This window comes from Acomys russatus, chromosome 2 (assembly GCF_903995435.1).
Source record: "Acomys russatus chromosome 2, mAcoRus1.1, whole genome shotgun sequence".
Taxonomy (NCBI): domain Eukaryota; kingdom Metazoa; phylum Chordata; class Mammalia; order Rodentia; family Muridae; genus Acomys; species Acomys russatus.
This window is the reverse complement of record NC_067138.1, coordinates 33,966,142-33,981,345: the sequence shown is the minus strand read 5'-3', so window position 1 is coordinate 33,981,345 and position 15,204 is coordinate 33,966,142. Positions and strand designations below refer to the sequence as shown.

Genomic DNA, 15,204 nt, shown 5'->3' with positions numbered 1-15,204 from the left:
AAATCCATCCCCTCTCTCTTTTTGTCTCTTATACTTCACTCACAGCATCCGTAGACCTCTTGGCCCTGACCTTCAAGTTGGATCTGTAATCCCATCTCTTCCTACCACTCATCACAGCTGCATTAACCCAAGCAACTTGTGTCCCGTGCCTGGCATCTTGCCTGGCTTCCCTACTTCTGCCCATCTCTCATCCTGTTCTCAGTTCCTGTTGCTAACACAACCCCTTGGAACCCTTCCGGACACTAGGTATGTGATAAACCACTATCTTTCTCCTTTCTGAACAGTTCTCCTCAATAGTTTGGCAGACATGAATCGCCCGATGGCAGGCAGCATCACCTCTCTCCTCCTCTCCACGGTTACAGCTTTTCCTTTGTTCCTCATCGTGTTAAAAAGCCACAGCCCTTGCTTTTTGCTCTGCCTTCCGAGATCTTCCAGCCCCTCCCCCCCATCCTCACAGTCTGTTCCCTCTTTTAGACTCCCTCAACTGTCCTGATTAAAGCAGTAATGTTCCTATTCTGCATTCATGATGCACCAGTCGGCTACTTCTACGCACAGCACCTTTGTTTGTCTTTGTCATTTTATTCTTTCCTAAATCAAAGGAAAATGATCGCAACCCAATTTGTTCACTTAGTGGGACACATACATAGAAAACAGTGTGTGACCCCTGAAAAGGGCTGCTAAATGAATGAATGCATGAATGAATTTGTAAATGAATAAATGAATGAGTGACATGTATGAGCCACAGAGCACACAAATTGAAGAACAGACTGGGGACTAGAGTTCTGTCTGCATAAAAGTCCTCATATATTATTATGTCCATCCCCGTCGGCCCTACACAGTACTGGCTTGATCTTACTGTCTTCTTTCTCATCTGCAGCTTAGTAGCAAACTTTTCTTCCTGTTGTTGAAACTTCCAGCTGATGTCCTGCTTTCTTTTGTTTGTTTCCTTTGGTAAAGGAAAGAGCAGTGGTCTCTTTGCAAAGCCTGTCTAAACGTTAACTGCTATGGCTCTCTGGGGGAAATGACAAGCATAGAGGTTATGGAGCATTGATCTGTCTGGGGGCTTCCTCTAGTGTGAAGATGACTTGGCAGAGAAGAGGCGGAGCAATGAGGTGCTGCGCAGGGCCATCGAGAGCTACCAGGAGGCCGCCAACCTGCCTGACGCCCCCACAGACCTGGTGAAGCTGAGCTTGAAGCGACGGTCAGAAAGACAGCAGTTTCTAGGTGAGTGGCAGAAGTGCTAGCCTGACGAGAGGTGGGACTTGTCCGCCTTCAGTGGCAGCGGCATGGTACCTTCTCAGAGGCGAGGTGCCTAGGAAGAGGCCTGGCTGTTGGCTTCTGGTAACTCATCTGTCTTAAACAGGCCTTTTCCACATTTACCCAATCCTAACCTCAGTAATTGTGTACATGCAGGGAGGCAAGGGCGGCTGGTGTGGGTGCATCTGTCTGTCTAGACACACACGAATGCAAGTATCTATAAGTGTCCAGGCCACTGGAAAACCTACGTGCCATTCTTCCATATTTTTTTTAAAGACAGGCTCTTCACTGGCCTGGAGTGCTTCACATAACTTAGACTGGTCCCAAGGCTCTGCCTGTCTCTGCCTCCCAAGCATCGGGATTACAAACCTGCACTACCATGTGTGGCCTTTGTGCTTGGATTCTGGGCGTTACTCTCAGGTCTTCATGCTTGCAAGGCTGGCCAGCTTGCCAGCGATTGAGCTTTTCTCAGACATGTATACAAAGCTGACAGCTCCTGAGGAAAGACACCTGAGGTTGTACTCTAGCCTCTGTTTGCACACACACACACACACACACACACACACACACACACACACACACACACACACACACCCCATACAAAATCATTGTGGAGTTTTGCATTAATTTTGATTTTCTTTGTAATTTGTTAAAATGATATTCAACTTCGAATTATGTATTTTCTCTGGTTCTCTCTTAAGTTTTTATATCAAGAGATTCTCTTGTCTCCCGGCCTTAGATCAAGGTACCTTGTGAAGATGTCTCATCTTTCATAGAATTTCTTCAGCTTTTAGCATAGTCTCTTATGCTGAAGTGAGGATGAGGCAAGGTTGCACGAGGAGGCTCTGAGGCAACTAGACAGAGATCCTCACGTTGCAGGGAGATGAAGGACAGGGGGCCAGGACGCCGTGTGGAAGGGAAAAGCATCAAGTGTCTGCAGCGGATACTTCTGTCTGCACCGACGATGCCACCATTGTCCTGTGTACTGACTTGTAAGAGGAAAGGACTGCTTGGGCAAGCCAAGTTCTGCTTGGAATAGCATTACTGCACACTGGGGCACAGGCCATGGAGAGCACGGGCCAGATTCTCTTCTGTGAGCTGAGCGGCAGCTGCGTTGTCCTCTGACTGAACCTGTTCCTGCTTCCTAATATCTTTCTGCAGGCGGCTAATCCCTGTATGATAGTTTTTCACAAACACTACTTACTTGCCCCCCACCCCCCCTTTTTTTGATCATTTGCTGTTTGTTTGGGTTTTTTGTTTTGATTTGTTTTTGTTTTGTTTTTCGTTGTGACAGAGCAGTGACAGTGAGCCCAGACTTGATTCCATCCAAAGCCTCCAAGTAAACAGCAGCTAGGGTTTCCTGAGCCAAGCGGTGCAGCATTGCCTGCCATCCACCAGAGGCTCCCATAGCACTGGGGAATGTCCCCTCTGCAGCTCAGCCAGACCAGCTAGAGACAAGTTAGCTCTGTTGGAGAGGCATCTCAGTCCCTCGGTGCCAATTTTATACTGACTTCTCAGCCCTAAGCCAGAGTTTTACTATCTACACTCTGTCTAAAAATTTAAAGCTAATGAGGCAAAATGGTTTCAGCAGAATATTTTTCTAAGGAATCGGTAACTGGTATTTTCTGAAGAAGGAATTGAAGATAAAAATGTTAACTGTGAATCGACTCAGAAAATAAGCACGTCTTTACAGTTTTTATGGTGGGTATTGTACTTAGTGTCTACAGATAGCAGTTATGGATAACATTATAGCTATGCTGCTCTGGACTTAATAATCCATTTATAGATGAAGTCATATGTTAGGTATTTTTCAGGCTCTGTTAAGCCCTCTCTCATGGTTTATATTCTCAGTACAAAGGAGCTCATAATGTTTTTTCTTATTCCTCTTCATCATTTTTCCAACATAGGTCACATGAGAGGTTCTCTCCTTACCCTCCAGAGACTAGTTCAGCTTTTCCCTAGTGATACCACCTTAAAGAACGACCTTGGCGTAGGATACCTCCTGATGGGAGACAATGACAGTGCCAAGAAGGTTTACGAAGAGGTAAGCACTGCTCTCCGATGAGCCATGCTGTATTGTCTGGACAGTACGTTCAAGCGCTGATTGAAAACCCGCATGGAATATGTATTGTATCTTGTTCTCTTTATCTTCAGTGAAACATCATGTTCTAGCTAATATATTCTGGGCTTGGTTTCCCCATTGGTCTTTCTTTCCTTCAAGCCGCCCTCCTGGAGCCAGAATGTCACACCTAGTACAGACTGGCCTCAAACTCACAGCAATCCTGCTGCCTTTCAAGTGCTGCCATGGCCAATGTTTCTTATTTTGTTTTCTGTATTGACATGCCGCCACTACCCAGAGTGATAGGTCCTATAAAGTCCATTCAAGTACACACACACACACACACACACACACACACACACACACACTGACCATATTCACCCCTGTATCTTAAACAATTTAAATTTTAGTTAACTGCTATTTAAGCTTCATTTTTTTTTTTTTTTTAATCAATCTATAGTCAAATTTCTGAGGGTTTTCTTTGTGGTAGGAGTTAATAAATGTAAGAAATATAATCTTTCCCGGTTTTGCAAAAGAAGTAGATTATACTGTTTTCAGATGGGCATTGCTGTTCCCATCCTCAGGCCAGGATGGCTTTGAAAGGACTTCTACATTACAGGGGATGTTTTAATAGAGAACCACTAAGTCACAAGTAACTCTAAAGCCTAGAAAACTGCTTCCTTTGGGCAACAAGGGAATTTATTTGTATAAAGCAGACAGGATGTCGAAAGAAGTTTGAAGCAGGAGAAAACTAACATCTCTGTAAAACAAAGATGGGTGCGCATCCTTGTTTTTCTATAACTTGGGCCTCTGGATCAGTGGTTTCCAAGCTGCTGCCGTTACAGTTAAGTGCTACTTCAGGGAGCAAACTGTGTGACAGAAGGGTCTCTTCTGCCTTGTCAACAGCACTGTCCCCCTCACAGACTGGGTCCATTCCGCAGTGCCTGCTCCTATCGCCCCTGGTGCCTAACTGAAAAAAATCATTGAATTTTGAGGCTATTGTCTCTCTGCCCTTGCCATCATTTTTCTTGTTTTTGGGAGAGAGAAAGTTGGGCCCTGGCTTTCTATGGCACCAGTACTCCCTGCACGGGTGGACTGAGACGACAGCATGGCAAATGTATGTCATCTAGAAAAGACCTGCACCAAGCCACGAGATAATTCCATGTGGGACGTGGTGTCTGCTAGCATGCCCAGTGGCCCCTGCCCTCCAGAGTTTGGTTAAGAGAAACATCTTGTCTTAGTGATTCAAGATCATGTGGATATAAATTTTTTTTAAAAATCATTAGAAATACAAAATGGAAGTATAGTGAGCCTTCCTATCGGTAAGTCCCTCCCTTCTCACACCCCCTTCTTTCTTCTCCCTGTAAGAATCTTTACTGTTTCCCATCTCTCTCTTTTCCTTCCTTCTCTAACTCCCCATGAATCTCCCCCACCCCCCATTTCAATCTGAAGAGCCCAGTGAAGTACAGGCTGGGAACCAAGCATGTGTGAGGTCACAAGGTCACAGCAAGCTCTCAGCTGGCAATCTAACTGCATTTCTCCTCTCACCTTCTAAAAACCTTCCTGGCACACACTCATCTCTTCTACCTGACACTGAGTCTCAGAAATGTGAAGCCCTTTTCTTCACCTTGAAACCTCAAAATATGTTGTTTGTGCACCTGAGACCACATTCGCACCTGGTTGAGCATTCTAAGCTCCAAATATTGCCCTCTCACACAACTCGTCAGTTTCTTTGAAAAGAAGCATTAACACATTGAAGGTAATGTGTGGTGCTCCTCTTCCTCCTCCTCCGCCACCTCCTCCTCCTTCCATCTAAGCTCAGGAGCTGCGGCTAATGGACACTCTTTCCTCAACCAAAGTTTGGGCTGGTGTGTTTATCTCCTTTTCCAAGTTTATTTCAGAAAATAATACCAGGCTGCATATTTTTCTTTACATTGATTTTTTTTTTTAGTACATTTATGAAAACCATTATGAGATCCTATTTCTAGGTTTTTGCTTGTTTGTTTGTTTTGTTTATTCCTGCTTTTGTTTTTCAGCCCAGAGAGCAGCTTTACAGTGGTTAGGTAGAGAGTGCTCACAGCTGTAGTTTTTGGAGGCTCCTCCCACATCTTCTGTCCAGGACAGTGACACTGCCACCAGCTTCGGATCCCAACCCACCATCATCACAAATTCCTTGCTGCCCCACACAGATGGATCCCACAACCCACCCACGTTTATTAAATGCACACACACACACACACACACACACACACACACACACTCAAACACCAGCTTAGAACCTGAGCTCACTGAAGTGACACAGAGTGTGTGTCATCATGGAGTTTAGAGTCTGGGGCCAAGTCACACTTGTTCATTTTGTTTTCCAAGTAGCTCCACTTCCCAGCTCTTTCACCCAGACGCTGACCACCTTTTGCTCACCCGGACCCAGATCCCTCTGCAGGCTCCTCTGACCTTCATCTGCCCCAAGCACCACGTCATCATCATAGCTCTCAGCTCCAGCTGTGTTTCCTACTGCAGTGTTCTCTAAATATCCGGTGTACCCTTCCAGGCCAAAGTGTCCCATCAAACATTTGTAGTTGTTTATAGATTTAAGTGTTGTCTATTTATATATGGGACATACTTTATAAAAAGTACACACCCTCCAAATAAGACTGTCAGTTCAAATAAGGCATTTAGAATGCTTTTCAAATTTTACTGAACTGGCAAAAAATCCTTTCTTGCTCACTAAAATGTTACTATTTCAGTGGCATCAGTGGGAAGTGCTGCTTGTAGTTTGGTGATATCCTTCCGTCCGTGTGAACCCCTTCTAAGACCCAGAGTGGATGCCTACAGATGAAGATAGCACTTAACAGTGCATGTGTGGTACCCTACAGTGGTGCGTTGAGCCATTATTAAGTGAGATGAGGGCTATTGGAAGCACTGTGATGGTAGCAGCAGTGGTTTGGTGATAGACACAGATACTGAGAACAAAGTCAGGTAGTATATATAATATGGACATGCAGAAAAATCAGTGACCTGCATCCCAGGCAAGATAGAGCATATTTTAACATTTCCTCATGCTCTTCACAGTAATACACAATTTAGAACAGGTTCCGTTTAGTTGGTGGTGTTTGTTGTTGTTTGTTTTTACAAAACAAAAAAAAAAATTTAAAAAGTGAAAGAACATTAAACTTTTTTTTTTTAGTTTTTTTTTTTGGGGGGGGGTTGGAGTTGGGGACAGAAACAAGGCTTCTCTGTGTAGCCTTGGCTGTCCTGGACTCTCTCTGTAGATCAGGCTGACCTCAGAATCACGAAGCTCTTCCGGCCTTTGCATCCCAAGCGCGCCACTATGCCTGGCCTACCCTCTATTATTTTTTTTTTTTTAACAATTTTTTCATTAAATATTTTTTACATATACATTTATATTATTACACATATATATAATAAACTACCTACAGCAAGAAGAACCATGACATAATCAGGAATTATTTAAATGTTACATTCATAGTGTTTTGGCTATTTGTATTTGACAGCCTTGAAGAAAACATCTTTCTTATCTTGGTGAGTCTAAAATTGTGAGTGTAAGTCAATATCTATCATATTTCATCATTATCAACTTAAAATATCTATCTAGACCTAAAAACATCTTAACTCATAAATAACTAAGCTTAATTGTAAAACTAAACTATCTGGTCTTCAACTCCATCAGAGACTTGAAAAGGAATAAAATTAATTACCTAAGTATATAGGAAGTGTAGGTTAGCAGCTTCCAAAATGAGAAGATTACAGAGATAGTTTGCTGCCTGAACAGTGGCCCAAACCTCTCTATAACATTGGAGCATCATCTTCAGCCTTCTGGCCCTGAATATCTGATAGACATATTTGTGAGGCAGGAACTATTGAAGACTTGCTTACCCTGTCTTGGCAGAGTTTGGCCATCAACTCTGCCTGCACCCAAGCTTGCCCTTTTTTAGGCATACTTTTGTCTGTGGTAGAAATGAGGACATTTTGCCCAGTGGCTGTTTTGCCACATTTGAAGCCATCTCCATAAGGCGGTGCTTTGATGCTCATCATCTTCTTTGAGGTAGGCTGGGTGTTGCCAGGAGTTAAACTGTCTTATTGTAAATGTATCTTTGAAATAATAGAAATATCTTTAAATGCCATATTCTGTGTGTTTCTGAGGTTTTTGAAGACCTTATCTAACTATTTTACCTTATCTTTCTATAGACTCATATCTATTTGTTTCACCTAGAATGTATATTCTTGTGATAAAAATAGACTAGTAATTGATATGACCATGATTTGATCAACTAACAATGAGCTTGTATAACTTACTTATCCTAAACAGCCTGCAATAGCGCTTTCAAAGTATTGAAAGTAAACCTTGTATTATAATTCAGTTGTATGGGTACAATACCTCTTATTAGAGTAGAAATAAATATAATGTGTATGAAGAATAATCTTAAATTTGAGTTCTATGCCAATGTGTCTAAAATTAAACTTATTTTGCATCTGTATACAAAACTCTATACCAGTGAATTAAAAATAAACTGTGAGTATCAATTAAGGCATTAAGTTGAGGAGTAGATTCACCAATCTACTTTTTGTCCTATCATCCCTATATATTTCTATATTTCCCCTTTCTTTCTTTTCATCTCCTATCTCCAAATCTAAGAATGAAAGATAAAGGAGAGACGTCCCTGAGTCCAACCTTGTTTTCTTTCTAAATAAGACCAAAAATAACTTACCTTCTATTCTTGTATCCATCTTTTATTATCCACTGTAGCCATCTAGGTAAAAGAACCCTCCCGAGACAGAACACTTGGTTCCCTTTGCCGTTTACAGTCACAAGACCTGCTTTAGACAGAGAACTTTTGAAATAAATGCCTGCCTATTAGAACTTTAAATTTTGTCTTTTTTAAATGTTTTAATTTTTTTCCTCTGTGAAATTCACTTGTGAATTATAATAAAAATATTCTAATTTACTTGCCTGTGCTTTAACCTCTCCTGTAACACTGATCTATGCTGTTAGTACATACGTTCTCATCTGTAATGAATTACTTAGACTTTTCCTTTGAAATAATGAGTCACATCAGGAAGTTGGAGAAAAATGTGCCAAATATTTTTTGTTTTGTTTTTGAGTATTTTAGATAGGGCTTCTAGCTCAGGCTAGCTTCAAGCTTGCTAGCTTCAAGCTTGCTTCCTGGCTGAGGCTGACCTTGAACTTGTGCCCTTCCTGTACCCAATTTCCCACAAGTTCTAGGATTACAGGCTTGTCCTACCACAACTGGCTTCAGGCTAGTTTACATAAAAAATTCTTTGAAAATGTCATACAATGTATTTTGATCATATTTTCTCCCAACTCCTCCCACACCCACCTTCACCTTCCTAACCACTCCCCTGCAACATGTTGTCACCTCTTTCTGGGACATAGTTTACTTTTGATCACACAATCCTGATTGCCCAGCAGCAGTGCTGTGTTTATCTTGCCACACTTTCTGAGTCACTGTTTTAGCACTGAGACAGATTACTGATGCAGTGCCGCTTCCCAAGGCCAGCTCCAGGAATGGCAAACAGGAGAGATTGTTTTTTTAATTTAATTTTAATTTATGTGTGTTAGTGTGAGGGTGTCAGATCTTGGAGTTACAGACAGCTGTGAGCTGCCATGTGGGTGCTAGGAATTGAACCCCGGGTCCTTTACAAAGAGCAGGCAGTGCTCTTAACCACTGAGCCATCTCTTCAGCCCCCGAGAGATTGTTTTAAAGAACACTATTTATACATGCTTTAGAAAGTTGAGAAAACTGGACATCATTGAAAGGCTTACTTTAGGTAAAGAAATTGCCTAAAGCCTCAGCTAATTTAGAATTACAGGTCTTTCTGCCAAGTAAATTATATATCAGAAGGTTTTATTTATTATATGTTTAGCGTATATTTATTCTTTTACGTTTATTTTTCTCATATATATTACATCTGATTGCACTTTCTCCTCCCTCCCCTCCCCTCAGTCTCTCCCTCCTACCTTTCCTTCTCCTAGGACCCACCCAACTTCTCCCCTCAGAAAAGTGCAGGCCTTTAAGGGACATCAACCAAGTACAGCATAACAAACTACAATAAGACTAGGCACCTATTCTCACATCAAGGCAGGATGATGCATCCCAGTAAGAGGAAAAAGGTACCGATGTTATACAAAAGAGTCAGAGACAGCCCCTGCTCCCACTGTTGGGAAGCCCACAAGAGCACTGAGCTACACAACCATAACAAATAAGCAGTGGACCTTGATAGGATCCTTACAGGCTCCCATTTGAGTGCTGGTCAGTTGATTCCATGGGCCTTGTTCCTGTGATGTCCTTGTCCCCTCCAATTGTTCCTCCCCCTCCTCCTCAAGACCCCCTGAGCGATGCCTAATACTTGGTTGTAAGTCTCAGCATCTGCTTTAATCAGATGCTGGATGAAGTCTCTCTGGTCTTTCTGATAAGGGTTATGCTGGGCTCCCATCTTAGCATTTCCCGTAGGCATTAAAAACTGTACATCTGAGATTTTTGTGGGTGGATTGCTGTCCCAATCTCCCCACTTGAGGCCTTGCCTGGTGACAGAGGCACCTGTCCCCCATTACTAGGAGTCTTCACTAGTGTCCTGGGTTTCTAACATTGTCCCCAAATGCCCTCCCTTCACCAATTTCAGTCACTTCTCCCAGTATTCTCTCCCTCCATGCCCCCATGCCTACCTGTTCCCATCCCCATCAACCCCCAGTCCACTCATGAAGTCTATTCTATTTCCCCTTTCCAAGGAGATCCTTGTGTCCCCCCCTTGAGCTTTCCTTGTTACTTAGCCTCTCTGAGTCTGTGGGGTAATAACATGATTATGCTTTACTTTACAGCTAATATCCACTTATAAGACAGTACATTCCATGTTTCCCTTTCTGGATCTGGGTTCCCTCACTCAGAATGATTTTTTTCTAGTTCCACCCATTTTCCAGAAATTTTCATGATGTCACTTTTTTTAACAGCTTAGCAATATCCCATAATGTAAATGTATACATTTAAAAAAACCACTCTTCTACTGAAGGACATCTAGATTGTTTCTAATTTCTGGCTATTACGAATAAAGCTGCTATGAACATAGTTGTGCACCTGTCCTTGTGGTTGGATGGAGCATCCTTTAGGTATATGGTATGGCTGGGTCTTGAGGCAGATCGAGTCTCAATTTCTAAGACACTGCCATATTGATTCCCAAAGTGTCTGTACAACTTTGCACTGCCACCCACAATGGAGGTGTGTTCTCCTTGCTCCATATCCTCATCAGCAGAGCTGTCGTTTGTGTTTTTGATCTTAGCCATTCTAACAGGTGTAAGGTGGAAGCTTCAAGTTGTTTTGATTTGTATTTAATAAGTTTGAGTATGTTGTACATTAATTTTTATTGAATTCTGGGAAGTCTTTAATTTCCTTCTTTATTCCTGCCTTGACCCAGTAGTCATTCAGTATAGAGTTTGTTCAGTTTCAGTGTGTTTGTAGGCTTTCTATTGTTTCTTTCATTGTTGCAATCCAGCTTTAGTCCACTGTGGTCTGATAGAATGCAGGAGTTCAATTTTTCTCATATCTGTTGAGACTTTCTTTGTGATGGAATATGTGGTTGATTTGGGGGAATGTTGCATGAGATACTGAGAAGAAGATATAGATATATTCCTTTGTGTTTTGGTGAAATGTTTTACAGATATCCATTAGGTCTATTTGGTTCATAATGTCTGTTAACTCCATTATTTCTCTGTTTAGTTCATGTCTGAATGATTTGTCTATTGTTGAAAGTAGGATACTGAGTCTTCCACTACCATGTGTGATATTTGATGTATGGTTTAAACTTTAATAGTGTTTCTTTTATAAATGTGAGTGCCCTTGCGTTTAGGGCATGGATCTGAGAATTGAGATGTCACATTGGTGGATTTTTCCTTTGATGAGTATAACGTGTCCTTCCCCATGTCTTTTGATTAATTTTGGTTTGAAGTCTATTTTGCTAGATATTACAATAGCTACACTAGCTTGCCTCTTGGGTCCATTTGCTTGGAAAACCTTTTTTCAACCTTCTACTCTGTATCTTTGATGTTGAGATGTGTTTCTTATATACAGTAGAAGGATGAATCTTGCTTTCACATCCATTCTGTCTGTGTCTTTTTATTGGTGAATTGAGTTCATTGATATTTGAGAGGTTTTAATGACCAATAATTGTTAATTCCTATGATGATGTTGTTGTTGGCAGTGGTGGCATGTATATGTGTCCTTTTGGTTATGTTGGTATGATATCATTTATTGATTTATTGCCTGTATTTTCATGGGTGTAGTTAACTACCTTGGATTGGAGTTTTTCTTCTAGTACTTTCTGTAGGGCTAGATTTGTGTATAGATATTGTTTAAATTTGACTTTATCATGGAATATTTTATTTTCTCCATCTATGGTGATAGCAGGTTTTTCCTGGTATACTAGTCTGGGCTGTATCCATGGTCTCTTAGAGTCTGCTGGACATCTGTCCAGGCCCTTCTAGTTTTAGAGTCTCCATTGAGAAGTTGGAATTAGTTCTAATAGGTCTGCCTTTATATGTTACTTGGCCTTTATCTCTTGTAGCTTTTAATATTCTTTCTTTGTTCTCTGTGTTTAGTGGTTTACTTTTCACGTGGCCAGAGGACTTTCTTTTCATGTTCTATAAGTTTCTTGTACCTTTATAGATATGTCCTTCTTTAGGTTAGGAAAATTTTCTTCTATGATTTTGTTAAAAATATTTTTTAGCCTTTGATCTGGGAATTTTCTCCTTCTTCTATTCCTATTATTCTTAAGTTTGATCTCTGTATAGGGTCCTGGATTTCCTGGGTGTTTAGTTTCAGGAATTTTTTAGAGTTAACTTTTTTTTTTTTTTTGACTAATATATCTATTTCTTCTATCATGTCTTCAGCACCCAAGATTCTCTCTTCCATCTCTTGAATTCTGTTGGTGATGCCTGAGTCTGTAGTTCCTGTTTATTTATCCATAGTTCCCAGTCCCAGGATTCTCTGTGTTTCTGTTTTCTTTGTTTCTTCTATGTTCAGTTTTAGCTCTTGAACGGTTTCATTCATTTTCTTCAACTATTTGTTTTTTCTTGGCATTCTTTAAAGGTTTTACTGATTTTTCTCCAACATTTTGATTGTCTTTTCCTCAGTTTCTTTAAGGGATTTGTTCATTTCCTCTTTAAGGATTTCTATCATCTTTGTAAAGTTGGTTTTCAGGCCATTTTCTTGTGCTTCAGCTGTGTTAGAATAGTCACGGTTTGCTGTAGTAGGATGGCTATTCTCTGGTGGCGACATATTACCCTGGCTATTGTTGATTGTGTTCTTACACTTACATTTAGGCATCTGGATTTGGAGTGATTATAGGTCTAGGTGTAATTTCTGGGTTTGCCTTTGTTGGTGGATGTTTTATTCCTTGGTTTCTGTTTCCTCTCTGGCCTTCTGGCTGGAGTGGCCTGTGGTTGAGTAGATGGTCTCTGCCCATGTTGGGGCTGGACTTCTGATGGCCCAGATAGCCTTGGTCCAGCAGAGGGTTGCCACCCAAGTTAGGGCCTGGAGTTCTGACAATGCGTGTGGCTTCTGATATGTCCAGGGGTCCACTAGGGTTCACGATGCTAGTTTGATTTCTGGTGGTGGAGTAGGAGGCTTCCACTAGAGGTGTGAGCCAAGATATGGTGACAAGGATAGGAGGGGCAATTGGGATTATGTTGTGTAGGCACTGGTGGGGTGCAGAGGCAATTGTACTTGAGGTTCAGGATGCTGGCCTGGCCTCTGGGGTAGGATGGTTCCACAGGAGGTATGTTCCATTTAATATTTTTGAGTCCTAATTAACTGTGAAAAATGACGTCTTGGATAAAGGAAATAGGTGGTGTTTTAAAAATCTTGAAATGTACCTTGAATGAATTTTTATTCTGGGTAATGTATCAATAGATGATAGATAGATAGATAGATAGATAGATAGATAGATAGATAGATAGATAGAAAGAAGATAGTCAGACAGATAATTGGTAGATACAAAGACTCTATAATGTCATTTTACTCATTTGACATTTTACTGAGTTTCTTATCTATGGGTTTATTAACCCTGTACATTCACTGCCTATCCACCTATAAAGTGCAAAAGCGTGGCGCCTAAATGTAACGAAACAGGTGGGGACAGTGTTGTCAGCCACTCTGGGGCTGCAGCCTTCCTATTCTCCTGATTCTGTATGTACCAGAAAGGATTCCTGGCTGTCCACATGCAAATGAGCATGGAGCTCGGAACCTGCTTCCTAGTAGTGTATTTCAGAGCAGAAGTGTTAGCAATTTCTTCTTCCTGGGGGATTATTTTTCTTAAGCCCCTAAACAGAGTGTTTTATGATTCAATGTGACCCCTGTCCTCTTCCTCTTCTCCCATTTCTTTGTCTATTGTCTTGTTTCCGTTTCACAGCATCCTGTGTGTGTGTGTGTGTGTGTGTGTGTGTGTGTGTGTGTGTGAGAGAGAGAGAGAGAGAGAGAGAGAGAGAGAGAGAGAGAGAGAGAGAGAGAGAATATGTTTGTTGTGGGGGGAGTGGAGCCAGGAAATGCATTGCCTGTGTTTGTGGAGGGCAGAAGAGGGCATTGGCTCCCTTACAGCTGGAGTCATCACAGACACTTAGTGATGTCCAGTGTATTGATTACTTTGCTCTTGCTGTGATAAAATACCCTGATAAAAGCAACTCGAGCAACAGGTTGGTATAGCAATCTGAATGTGAAATGCCCCATCAGCTCGTGTGTTTTGACTTGCAGTTCCAGAGGGAAAGAGCCCATCATGACAGGCTAGCATGCCAACAGTCAGAGAAGGCATGGCGGCAGGAAGCTGGCTCTTCCTATTGTCATCTACACATAGGAAGCAGAGAGAGAGAGAACAGGAAGTGAGAGAAGGCTGAAAACCTTCGGAGCCTGTCGGCAGTAATACATGCCCTCTGCAACGTCTCACCACCTCAAGCGCTATTAGCCACATCTGGGGAGGAAGTTTAAAAATATATGAGCCTTTGTGGCATCTCCCATCCTGACTACCACACCCACCTTGTGACATGGGTGCCAGAGTCTGCACTCAGGTCTTCGTGTCAATCAGCACGTGTTCTTAAGCACTGAGGCACCCTTCCATCCCCAGCCCCACAAGCTTTTTTCATATTTTCTCATCATCTTTTGCCTTGAACGCCTTTCCCCCAGTTGCCCCCTGCTTCCCTTTCCCTGGACTCTGCACATCCCTCGATGCCTTTTAGACCTTTCTTCTAGTCACACTCACCATGAGTGGGATTGGGTCCTCCTTCCTTGGGACTCCTGCTTGTGCCTGGAAGCTTTGCATCCTTGTCTGCTGCAGACGTGTCTCCTGTACTTGCCTGAGAGCCCTTTGAGAGAGAACAGTGTCTCACTCATGTTTGTATATCTGGGGCCTAGAGGAATTTAGTGGGTTTTGAAATCCTAATAAATGCTCAACTCTGATCGTGACTTGAGATGGTTTCTCTGTGCCTGCAGTAGGCAGGGCTGTCATCTACGTAGGGCAGTAATTATGGTTGGTTTGTAGCAGTGGAGGCAGAATCAGGATCCGCACCGATTCTTTTCCATCCTGGAGGCGAAGTCTCAACATGGGGTTCTAGTTTAGGGCCTATGAGCTGACGCAGCAGCAGCCATGCTTGCAGAGACTCTACTGGGAAGGAGCATGCACCCATCTGTGCCTTGATCACAGAGCTGTTGAGAGTCTGCTGTAACGAGCTCAGCGGATGCACTATGAGTGACACAAAGTCCCTGTAGAGAGTACCCGTTTGAGAGGGAATACAATATCCCAATGGGTCAAATAGTGATATATCCTCTGAAAACACAGAGAATTTGGGGGCACCTAGGCCTGGGAGTGGGTGG

At 42.2% G+C, this 15,204-nt stretch overlaps 1 protein-coding gene across 1 annotated transcript in view; it reads left to right on the top strand.

The window, feature by feature from the left end:
* Positions 1–15,204, top strand: part of Asph (aspartate beta-hydroxylase) — a 210,404-nt gene that overhangs the window by 143,909 nt on the left and 51,291 nt on the right. Inside the window, exons 15-16 of the mRNA XM_051160059.1 lie at positions 1,074–1,224; positions 3,165–3,301. Of these exons, the coding sequence (XP_051016016.1) occupies positions 1,074–1,224; positions 3,165–3,301 (288 nt within the window). The remainder of the gene's footprint in view (positions 1–1,073; positions 1,225–3,164; positions 3,302–15,204) is intronic.